The sequence below is a fragment of the Symphodus melops genome (assembly GCF_947650265.1).
Source record: "Symphodus melops genome assembly, chromosome: 19".
In the NCBI taxonomy this organism is placed as follows: domain Eukaryota; kingdom Metazoa; phylum Chordata; class Actinopteri; order Labriformes; family Labridae; genus Symphodus; species Symphodus melops.
The window spans coordinates 10,471,691-10,483,516 of NC_136709.1; the positions used below are offsets into that span (position 1 = coordinate 10,471,691).

At 40.4% G+C, this 11,826-nt stretch overlaps 2 protein-coding genes across 2 annotated transcripts; one reads left to right on the forward strand and one right to left on the reverse strand.

Annotated features, from left to right (window-relative positions):
• The first annotated feature begins 205 nt into the window (after nt 1-205).
• Nucleotides 206-9,094, forward strand: chrm5a (cholinergic receptor, muscarinic 5a). Its single transcript, XM_079370659.1, has 2 exons — nt 206-782; nt 7,325-9,094. The coding sequence occupies exon 2, from the start codon at nt 7,396-7,398 to the stop codon at nt 8,974-8,976; it is 1,581 nt and encodes a 526-aa protein (XP_079226785.1). The 5' UTR covers nt 206-782; nt 7,325-7,395; the 3' UTR covers nt 8,977-9,094.
• A 138-nt stretch (nt 9,095-9,232) lies between these two features.
• On the reverse strand, nt 9,233-11,723 carry LOC306841033 (fibrinogen-like protein 1-like protein). The gene is made up of 3 exons (XM_079370660.1): nt 11,628-11,723; nt 11,351-11,511; nt 9,233-11,085 (listed from the first exon to the last, which is right to left on the reverse strand). The coding sequence occupies exons 2-3, from the start codon at nt 11,493-11,495 to the stop codon at nt 10,391-10,393; spliced, it is 840 nt and encodes a 279-aa protein (XP_079226786.1). The 5' UTR covers nt 11,496-11,511; nt 11,628-11,723; the 3' UTR covers nt 9,233-10,390.
• Nucleotides 11,724-11,826: the final 103 nt, after the last annotated feature.

An 11,826-nucleotide genomic window follows, 5' to 3' on the forward strand; every position in this document is an offset into this window, starting at 1 on the left:
TAATTGTTTATCGGAATCATAAAAAAAAAGCAGGATGTGTTGTAAATACTGCCTCCAGCCTCCCCACCTTCCAAAAATGAAACCCCTGAAGCCACCCAGGACACCTCCTCTCCTCACGCCCCTCCCTCCTCCTTGCTCCTACCTCCCTCACACACTCTGAGGTCTGAACTGCATGCTCACTGTCCCGAAACATGATGAACCATTCAGCCCTATGGGAATTTCTCCTCCCAGCAAGCTCGCGTCAGCTACATCTGTGTCTGCCAGCCAGAGTGGATGCAGCAGCAGCAGTGTGGAGGTGGCAGTGACTTCACTTTGGCTCATTCCGCTTCAACTTGACTGAGAGGCAGCAGTTCATTCAGCCCTCGCTCAGACCGGGAGGAAAAGTTCTCTCTTCTCCTCTCCCTTTTCCCTTTGGTTCTACTTATTTATGAATGACTGAGGAAAGGATGCTCTTGGAACTTAAGGATACTTTTTTTTCATCTGGAGACACGAAGGCTACGTTGAATGGATGAGGGGTACATGATGTTGCCTTTGGGGATGATCGCAGCCTTTTTCTTCTTTTTCTTCTTCCCTTCCTCTTGTTTTTACTCTGGCATGCGCGGGTCAAGTCAACAATATTTCTCATCCACCTCAATCTTCCCTCTGACTGGGCTGCAATCCTGTTACCCAGCATCGCACTTGACCTGAAGGCAAAACAAAGGGATTAACAATGAACTTCGTTCCCACCAGGAGACGCAGTTTATCTTTACACAGAAGAAAATGAGATCTGATAAAAGTCGAGCGTGAGTAATTTGTAATTATTATATCAATAAATTGTTCTACATTCCTCAAAAATGACAAGAGATTAAGTGTGCACTTTTTATTGATGCTAAAAGGCGTGACCTGGATTGAAGGGGAAATAGCATCATGTGTGCACAAGTGCATGTCTGAGAGGTCCCTGCATGTATTTTTAATGTAGCCTTTTACCTTAATGAATGCAACGGAGGAGGTTCACCTTCTAAGATTTATGTGCATCTGTTCTGGAAGACTAGGTGTATGGCAAAGTGCCCTATTACTCTGGATAAGCATTTATTTAATCACACGTGTTGTAGAATATATATATTATTTTAATATATCAATTAATATAATTTGTTATTGTGGAATGAATCGGGAGAAGCTGTTATGTGCCTTTTAACTTATTACTATCTATTCTGTCTCTGATTCTTCTTTTCAAGATTAATGTCTGCTGCTAAACTTTCATCCATATTACACACATCTCTATGACCACTCTTAGCTCTTTCAGAAGCAGACCTTATTCTATACCGCGGTCCAATTTTCCATTCCATTCTTTGAGTCTTGTCCATGAATTATCTGATAACACTAATCAAAAAGCAAAGGTCTATCCTGATGTCAATTACATCTTACTAAATGAATTTATTCCCCCACACCATAAATTTCTTCCAAAAGTAACAATCAATACATATTTTTTTTGCAGAAGCTGAGGCACCAGGGCTCTTATTCTCCTTTTTTCCTGTCCTCTCAGTGATTAAGTAGAAATGACAAAACATGGAAGGATCAAGCAGTGAACCGTGATTTTAACGAGTCCACCAAGTCCTCACAGATCCTGTGAGGTGTTGCAAGAATTGTGAGAAGGTGCTGGCGCTCATAAACCCCAGAATCAGAGTTCCCATAAGACATTAACGGTTGGCTTTGGAAAAAATCCTGACCACATTGTAGAGGAGTCTTGACTGTTTTAATGCTGCAACTTTTACATTAAGCAACATTTTTGTGACTTTGTTATAATGCAGGTTCGAGAGTTGTCCAGCAGTAATGTACTCTGCTCTCATTTTGCTCTCCAACAAGGCTTATACATATTATACATATACAAACTAAAATCAAGACTTCATGTGTTTTGTGAAAACTTGGCCATGTTCATTTAGTTTTTCCCATTATCGGACAAGAGAAAAAGAAAAAAAAGCATGGAGTAAAATTGGGAAGTATGACAACAAACATCAGTCAAGCTATAAGCAAAAACTATGAAAAGTCTTCGTGCAAGAACACACATGAGTTTGAAGCAGTATCATTATACAAATGATAATGTTTTAATGAAATGTTTACTGGAGACCGCATGCTTTATCGTTTTGTTCTTTCGAGCGGCTGCCAAAACCACGGGGGTGTTAGATCATAAGCAGATCATAATATTAATGTAATGATCATATTCACCAATTTAAAAAGAGATTTTAGTCAATTCATGGAGAAAGAACAAAAATAGAAGAAACAAAGAATTGGAGATAACCTCATATACATTCTAATTTGTCTAACTTGATGGATTTGGTTATTCCAATTTTGGCCACCAACAGATGACACTTAACTATTTCAGATGCATGTTTTTGATTCACGTAAAATAATGTATGTTATACACAGAATGATTCAAGTGTCTTTTAAGACTTCCTTAAAATCCTCACATAAATGCAGGAATCTGGTCCCCATGGGTCAGTGGTCTGATAGGACTCTCGAACCATTGTGCCAAAAGCTCAGGGCTGATTTGCATATCATACATACTCACCAAGCACCCACCCACACACTCCCTAACACACACACACACACACACACACGCACACATACACACACATACACACACACAGTGTCCTTTGCATCCTTTGATTTGATCGCTTCTCTTATGCTCTCTCTGCTTCTTCTTCTTCTTCTTCTTCTTCTTCTTCTTCTTCTTCTTCTTCTTCTTCTTCTTCTTCTTCTTCTTCTTCTTCTTCTTCTTCTTCTTCTTCTTCTTCTTCTTCTTCTTCTTCTTCTTCTTCTTCTTCTTCTTCTTCTTCTTCTTCTTCTTCTTCTTCTTCTTCTTCTTCTTCTTCTTCTTCTTCTTCTTCTTCTTCTTCTTCTTCTTCTTCTTCTTCTTCTTCTTCTTCTTCTTCTTCTTCTTCTTCTTCTTCTTCTTCTTCTTCTTCTTCTTCTTCTTCTTCTTCTTCTTCTCCTCCTCCTCCTCCTCCTCCTCCTCCTCCTCCTGTTGGTCTCTCTCATCTTCTATCTGTTTTTCACCCACAAATGCCACACTCACACACACATTTGTGCTATTGGCTTTCACGTTTCTGCTGTGCAAAGCAGATGCTCAGCAACCAAAGGAGAGTGCAGAAAAAGGTTACATATGACTGGGAGGCCTTGTGGGGGCCAGTGTATCAGTGTATGGAGAAGCTGCACAGAAGCTCTGATGGCAAGAGGACCTGCAGGAAGCCGCTCTACAACATGTCCGCCTCTACACTCAGTGTGGACAGATTTGAGCTCCCTTGTCTTTCCTCCCACAGTCAGGGTGCTGTTAATCCCTGAATCAATGGACATTACTTACACATGCACAACTAACCCAATAATTCAGGGGGCAGTTGGATGCTTATGTAGTGGTTGATTTTAGTTGTTTTGTGGTAGGAGTGAAAGCAAGATCTCTTAGCCCCAACACTGAAAGTACTGCTTGGTGTTATATTTAAATTTTTGCACACTGTTTAACAGGTTATAAATACAGACCAAAAATCCTGCAGCCTCCTATTTTTGTCTTGTCTTTCTTACCAGACAACACCATGTAGCTCTTTTTTCCACCATGCGTCATATTTTATACCAACCTGCAAGTCCAGAAACAGGCCACAGCGGACCATATTCACTATTTATAGAGATGCAGGCTCGTGTTTACCCCACTCTCTAAGTTCTGAGTGTACCAGTAAAACACTTCCTGCTTCGATTTAGAAGCTATTAGCAGGCTTGACGTGCTCCACCGGTTGAGGTCAGAGGTAGAACGAGTCCATACTGTGTGTGTATTTGTGTGTGTCCAGCAGCACAACAGTCAGTGGTGAGTCAGGAATAATTCTTTTCTCAAACATCGTTTTTGTCATCATTATTTAATGTCGGGGGTTGGAGTGTCATCTAAGATTATCATTGATAGTTCAGCAATCTACTTTTTATTCTGAAAAAACCAAACCAAAAATGAAAAATGAAAATTGTATTGAGCCTGGGGCAGAGGGGTTCTTTTTTAAGCTATTTTTCTCCTTATTAGATCGGACAGATAAAAAAGAGACAAGAAAATGTTGGTAGGAGAGAGGGGAGATGGTATACAGAAAAGAGCCAAGGCTAGATTCAAACCTTTGGTCACTGGAATGAGCGCTATACTGGGCGGCAGTAGCTCAGTCAGTAGGGACTTGGATTGGTTTGAGTCCCAAACAAATCTTGAAATTGGTCTGGTAGCTGTAGAGATATCAGACACCTTCCTGGGCACTGCTGAGGTTCCCTTGAGCAAGGTGCCAAAACACCGCCTGTTACTGCTAAACTGACAGTATTTGCACTGTGTGTTTGGTTAATTTCAATTTCGCTGGCTCTAAAGAGAGTCTACAGTTACTTTCAACGAACATGACAAAATAGTAATTCTGAAATATTACACTGCTTTAAGCTACATCTACTTTGACATACAGTTATACTGTGAAATGTTTGCCATGTTGTTAGCCTAAAGCCTTTGCTGACACTTACTAATAATAAACAGAAATGTTTCTGGTTAAATTAGGTTTACTTGGTTGTTTTAAGGCACATTCAACATGCAGACATGCTCGCAATCACAGCTAATATGTTGCATCAATGTGGAAATGAAGCCAATGCAGAAGTATAAAAAAATGACCGCAGCTCCTCTAATGTTCACCTGAGGTGAACATCAACAACTTTTAAAATGGAGAACATTATAAGGGTGTACAATACATGTCATACCAGCCTCTGTTTCAACATAGACTCTGGGGAGGAAGCAACCCATCTGCTACCTTCTAAATAATCTCCTATCTTCCTTTGTCTGAAAAATAAACACGTACAGCTCCAGTAAGCAACGACCACTAACAGAATATCAATATCAATATCTGCTGATTTGTATTATTCAACAGCTAATGAATTATTAAGACGCAGGCTGTTTACCATTTACTGTGAGCTTTACTAAATATTTTTACCTCTGGCCAAAACCAAGGCCGATTTCCAAATCTTATACAGTCTGTGATTTAAAAAATGCAAGTTAACCTTGTAAGCAAGCTAAGAGCCACTAAGGCCCTACCAGTAGCTACAATACATAACATTTTCTAGAGCTAATGGGAATACTAAAAATGAATACACATGATTGCTTATAAAGCAATGTTCTCAGTGATGATGGTGTTATAAAATGAGTCAGGGGACACATAAAGATCTTTACCACTTTTGGTGACAATCTATCCATGAGTAGCTGAAATTATATACACACCAGTACCATCATTTCTAAGAAATGTTGCACAAGGAGAAACACATACACATAACAAGCAACGTGATATTTTTTTACTTATTATGAGGGTTCATTGCAGGTTAAGAATAATATAAAAGAGACAAACTGACAGGTTTATTTGCACCTGAAACGTGTGCAATAATCTGTGGACAGATTAGCTTCTCTTAAACTCAATGGTGGAGTGATGTGAGGATTTGAGTGAAGTGATATGAAATATCACTATATAACAAGGTAAGGGGCAATCCAAGTCCTGCAGGGGGACCCCCTCAGTGACAAGAATGTTATTTGTGTGGGCCTCAGGCTGCCGCTGGCACTCCTGCTTACCTTCCTCTCTGAAAGGAATGCCAATGAGAGGGGAAGTCATTTCTCAAGTAAGAGTAGACACCGACCAAAGTATTTAATTGCTGGCAGAAGTTACATTGATACAGATTAGGAGGAGAAGTAGAAATAGAGAAGGGGGCAGATTTCAATACATCACACTTCAGTAGGTAAGGCAGTTTCGGATTGTATGCATGTATCAATTAATACAGCACTTTAAGAAATTCTGCTTTAGCTTTTTAAGCAAACTTTATTCACGTCTACTTATAGAATAAGCAGAAAGAATGTGTCATTAGGATTTAACCGAGCCAGATTGCGTTTTGTAACCTGCAGTTTTCTTTTTGATATTCCGCTATCTAAAACTGTTTCCCTGCCCATTTGAGTGCCAGCCTCTCGACACCCATTTTCCAGCAGTGGCTTAGAGCCTGAAGGTTCAAAAGCTTTGAGTCTACATGGGGCATTTTCTCTGTGGAGGTGATTTGCCTAAAAGATAATAGTTTAACAGTTTCCCCTTGATCATGGATTTTTATGCCAGTTCTGAACAAGTTGTTTATCACGGTTAAGAATTATTCTGAAAAATGTTAGCATTTGGAGCTCGGGGAGTTCATACAGATCAGTTGTGACTTGGCACTGAAAGTCTCTTATGTTAAACTGAGAGTGTGGCTCAGCTGAAAATACCAATGGCGTTATGCCTAGTTGGCTTGGTTGATTCCTGAGAGAAAATTGTTGTCTCTGAAAAGAGATACAGTTATTTCAACTGTCAGGATAGTAATAGACTGTGAGGGTCAGATAGTTACATACATAGATACCGAATAGTACTTCGTTTCCCTGTGTAAATATTCATCCATCCAGCTACTTTGCAATACCTTGGGGGAAATTGAAGGATGCTTCAATCAATTTCAATAAAAACCTTCAAGGCAAGAAAAAGACAACATGGCACTGTCATGGAATTGTAATTCATGAAAGGCAAAGCAGTAATTTCCTGAAGGCTTGTTTTCGAGAAAACTATTGATAGGTGCAGCATTTAGAGATGAAAATGTGCATGCACACCACTGCTCTAACCTGAGAGTGAGGGCACCATGTGTGAAGGAGGGCGTGTGTTTTCCTCTGTTGGTAAAGGGTATGTAGTTCCGTAAGGTATTGAAAATATTTGATTACATGTTAAACCGGTTATTACGGACTTATTATCCATAACAACAGTGCTGAAATATTGTACGTTAAATAGAAAAAGAAGAGCAGAATTATGAAGCACCAGGGAATTCAAGAGGTCTTTGTCCTCCTGAAAGGATATTTTAATAAATCTTAAAGATTACAGCTGTAAAATGAACCATAAAGCATGACTGACATCTGTCTGCAAATTTACAAAGGAAGGCACACTGTTTAGCTCCCCTCAGTGCACTGATTTGCAATCTATTGAATATTCTGTAGAAACTCTAGACTGTAACTTCATATATATCCTCAATTAATCACAATTTCACTCGCTGAAAATAATAAACTCTTGAAGTCATACAAACTATATATATATATGATTCCTTAAAAACATTAAATCACCATTATTGTCATCATAATCGTCAACACCATAATTCTTTGTTTGTGAGAGGATTTTTTTTCACCTCCTCTGTAGTTTTAAGCCAGGTATAAATGTCTGCTGCTCAACATGCTAGATTAGTGCCATCTAGTGGCGATGAATTGAATTTTTATGAAGCAATACAATTATAACATTCACTTTCTTTTGCCTTCCAGGACGTCTTCCGAAAAAATGACAATTCCTGACACTTTAATTGTGGTTGGATGCTGATAAAAACAAGAAGACCATGGATGTAAAGGGCATACTGAACTCCTCTGTGAATACAAGTACGGCGGATACCCACCTGGTCACTCACAGTCTCTGGGAGGTGATCACCATAGCAACTGTTTCTGCTATTGTCAGCCTCATCACCATAGTGGGCAATGTTTTAGTGATGCTCTCCTTTAAGGTGAACAGTCAGCTGAAGACAGTTAATAATTACTACCTGCTGAGTCTGGCAGCTGCTGACCTCATCATAGGTGTGTTCTCCATGAACCTGTACACCTCTTATATCCTCATGGGTTACTGGGCCTTAGGAAACCTTGCCTGTGACTTGTGGTTGGCACTAGACTATGTTGCCAGTAACGCTTCTGTCATGAACTTATTGGTCATCAGTTTTGACAGATATTTCTCGATCACTAGACCGCTGACCTACAGGGTCAAACGGACTCCCAAACGAGCCGGGATCATGATCGGTTTGGCATGGCTGGTATCACTTGTTCTGTGGGCCCCGCCTATCCTCTGCTGGCAGTACTTTGTAGGAAAAAGGACTGTTCCCGAGAGGCAATGCCAGATCCAGTTTTTCTCTGAGCCTGTTATAACTTTTGGGACTGCCATTGCTGCCTTTTATATCCCTGTCTCAATCATGACAATCCTCTACTGTCGGATCTACAAGGAGACGGAGAAAAGGACCAAAGATCTGGCAGAGCTGCAGGGGATTACCTTTCCAACGGACCCAGAGGTCACCCAGCCTCAGAAGACCGCTATCAGATCCTGTTTCAGCTGCAAATTAAGGTCAGCTTCAAATGAAAGGACTCAAGCCTCTTGGTCATCTTCGAGCCGAAGCAATGCAGCAAAATCAGTAGCTACCACGAACGATGAGTGGTCCAAAGCTGGTCAGCTAACAACCTTCAACAGTTATGCCTCCTCGGAGGATGATGAAAGGCCCGTCTCTCCAGGTGGATTCCAGACCTCCTTCAGGAACCAGGCCTGTGAGACCATCAAGGGTGGGGTGGGCAGTGAGAACGAGCAGCTCAGCAGCTACGAGGAGGATAGCTTCTTTCAAACACCGCCAAAAAGCAACTCTCAGAAAAGCAGCAAGGGTGTGTCTTACAAGTTCAAGCCTGTGTCCAAAAATGCTCATGTGGAGAACCATAGCAAGAACGGAGACACCAAAATTGCATCTTCGACATTTTCCTCTGCTGAATCCATGAGCGCTCCATCCACATCTTCCACATCTAAGCCCATAGATGGCTCTTTGAAGAACCAGATCACCAAGAGAAAGAGGATGGTGCTGATAAAGGAGAGGAAGGCGGCTCAGACTCTAAGCGCCATCTTGCTGGCCTTCATTCTGACATGGACGCCGTACAATATCATGGTGCTTATTTCCACCTTCTGCTCGGACTGCATACCCCTCTCGCTCTGGCACCTGGGCTACTGGCTGTGCTACGTCAACAGCACCGTCAACCCCATGTGCTACGCTCTCTGTAACAAGACTTTCCAGAAGACCTTCCGCATGCTCTTACTCTGCCAGTGGAAGAAGAAAAGGATCGAGGAGAAGCTATACTGGTACGGACAAAACCCTGTCGTCGGCGCTAAACTTACATGAACTCTTGTTTTGAGATAATGTATGACTGTGGCTGTTTGTATTAATTACTTGATAAAAACATATTATATACAGCAAAGGGGTTCGTACAGTTTCAAGTGTTGTTCATTGATCAGTAGGTCTGCTAGTGTCGGCTAAATACAGCTAAACTTTGGTAATGCGAGAACTTCATGAAACCGTCCCATTAAAATATTAAAAATAATAAAAATGTTCCTGAAATTGATAATATCACAGTAAATGCTACTGATTGACACTCAGATCATATTTCACTACACTACAGTTTATTCTTACATGTCATTAGACTTTATTCAACTTAAACAGTCTGTTATTCAAAGAACAAAAAAATAATAATTTACACTGCATTTCAGTTCCAAAACATAAGAAAATACCAGTGTCCCTGAAGTTATTGCTCTTCCATCCAAACTGTCATAAAAACACATTTCATTTTGTAGGTACCGTATTGTGTTTGTATTGGAAGCATACTTTTTGGAATCGCTGTTTTATTTGGAAGGGCTAATAAGTGTTGTCCTGATGTCAGAATCTGCTTGCTAAGTCAAGATTGTAACTTGATGATAATCAAAGCCTTTTCATATTATGTGCCAGTGCCATGTGTCAGAGGAATGAATATAGACTCAGCTTTATTGTTCTCACATTACTTGTTTGGAATTATATATTTGGTATCCTGCAAAATCTCAGTTGCATGACGTAAAACCATTTCACAAAATGAATAAATAACCCCCACAATGAAATCAATTCAGTTTCATTGTGTGCAGTCAAAACCTACAAAGGCTTTTTAGCCCTTTGATGTTACATTACAGACTTGCAAAACAATGTCAGTGTTTACAATGGGAATGGCACACACTTTTGATTATAATCTGTTCATTATTCTTCATGCTCAGGATATTTTCTTTTTTTGTTGGCTTTGATTTACAGTATTTGTTTTCCTCTCATTTACTGTAGCTAAATCATCTGATCTTTATGGCACTTATGGACAAATTGTTGTGTACTGTGGCAAAAAAAAAAGTTGTTTGTGAAATGTTCTGTAAGTATACGATGAGCGATAACATAAATATGTTTTACATGTGTCATAAGCTACAGTGACATAAAGCACATTTTTGTAACTGTGATAAACCACAAATCTGCACTTGTAATTTGGGTAATGAAAAGATGCTTTGCTTAATATATTGTGAAGATGGAAACAAAGCTTGAGCTAAACTATTGTGCATTTTTATACTGTTTTCAGAGCTTGTGACTTATGTTTTGGTTGTTTCAGTACTTTGTGATCATGCCCATGCATTTCTGAATAAAACGTGGTGAATTGAATGTTTATATGCAAAGAAAACCTTTCAAAAATATCAAAACATTCACACTTGATACGCGGTGTGATACAGCATCATATACCCTGTGAATGTCTTCCTCACAGTTCATCCTTCTTACAGACTTCACTGTGAATCAGTTTCACTGTGTCTGAAGGTCTCACCATCATCCAAGCATACTTGCACAGTCGCTCCTTGTTGCAGTCTTTTTGCCAGTAGATGACATTTCTGCGATTGAGGTTGGCACCAGCACAGGCGTCGTACCACCAACCTCCTCCTGGAACTCCCTGAAACTCCAGCTTTGCACAATTTTGGAAATAGTTGTCATTGTCTTTGTCTTTTGTGGTGAATCTTTGGTTGTCATGCAGGTAGTTCTCTGTGTCCAGGGTCAGAGCATCTACAGCTGTGCCCTGAAACAACCCGAGCCTTAATCTGTACCCTGATGATTCATCCTCGACCAGAACAGGGTCATACTCCCCCAGTTTGGTAATGGCGTCTTGGTCGACTAGTTTTACGCCCAGTTTATAGCGTCCGGGGCCATGGGTGAGCTGATGGAGGTGTTCATTTCCAAGCCAGTGATCACCAGTTACATCCCCAAAACCATGCTTGTACTCAACCCAGGTTCGATCGAAATTCACACTGCTGTTGACGGTGATGTGCTGCACCACAGTCCAGCCGCCCTCCTGCATAGCACAGTATGCCACAATGGAGGAGTCGCCTGGTTGGATCAGATACACGCCATCTCTGGCCTTGCCTGAAGAAGTCATCAGCATTTCATAACAGTCTCTGGGCAGCACTGTAGGGCAAATACAAAAACACCCCATAAGCATGCATTAAAAGCTAACACATGCAATGTATTTGATGCTAGGTTAGCTTAAAGGCCACCAAAACAAGAAGACAGACAGTGAGATCCAGGGAAAATGTCCAACTCTACGGTTCAAGCACTACAATGACAATTGTATAAGCTACTGTATATGTTCTCTGACATGTATTTACATTTCATTATACACATTCATGAGATAAACAGCAAAAGTCAAACTGAAAGTGAAAGTCTACATTACCTCTCATTCCGGGGTTCAGGACCAAGTTATGCTGATCTGGGCGCATGAGATTTAGATTCTCAGCTTGGAGATGCTTCATGTCAACTCCAGCCACGCTAAGAAGCAGCATGGCCCCCAATAGAAGCCAGTATCTTGAACTCTTCATCCTTTTCTTTAATCAGCTTTCAAACCAATACTTTCTAGTTATTGATACAGTACTGCAAATGTCTTACTGAATTAGGAGAGCTTACTTAAAAATGAAGACAAATGGAAGATAAAGTTAGATCAATGTGCTTACCTTCAGTACATAAATCTTTTCCCACACTCCTGTTGTAATAATCTTCACTAACTGAATACAAACAGTGCTTTCGACAGCAGAGTTCACAATAAGTGCTTACTGAAATCCTTGTACACCGCCTGCCAACAAGCCCAGTCACAACTGGACTTCAGCCTTGGGATCACATCACAATGACATCAACCCTACTTATCTGTGTCAA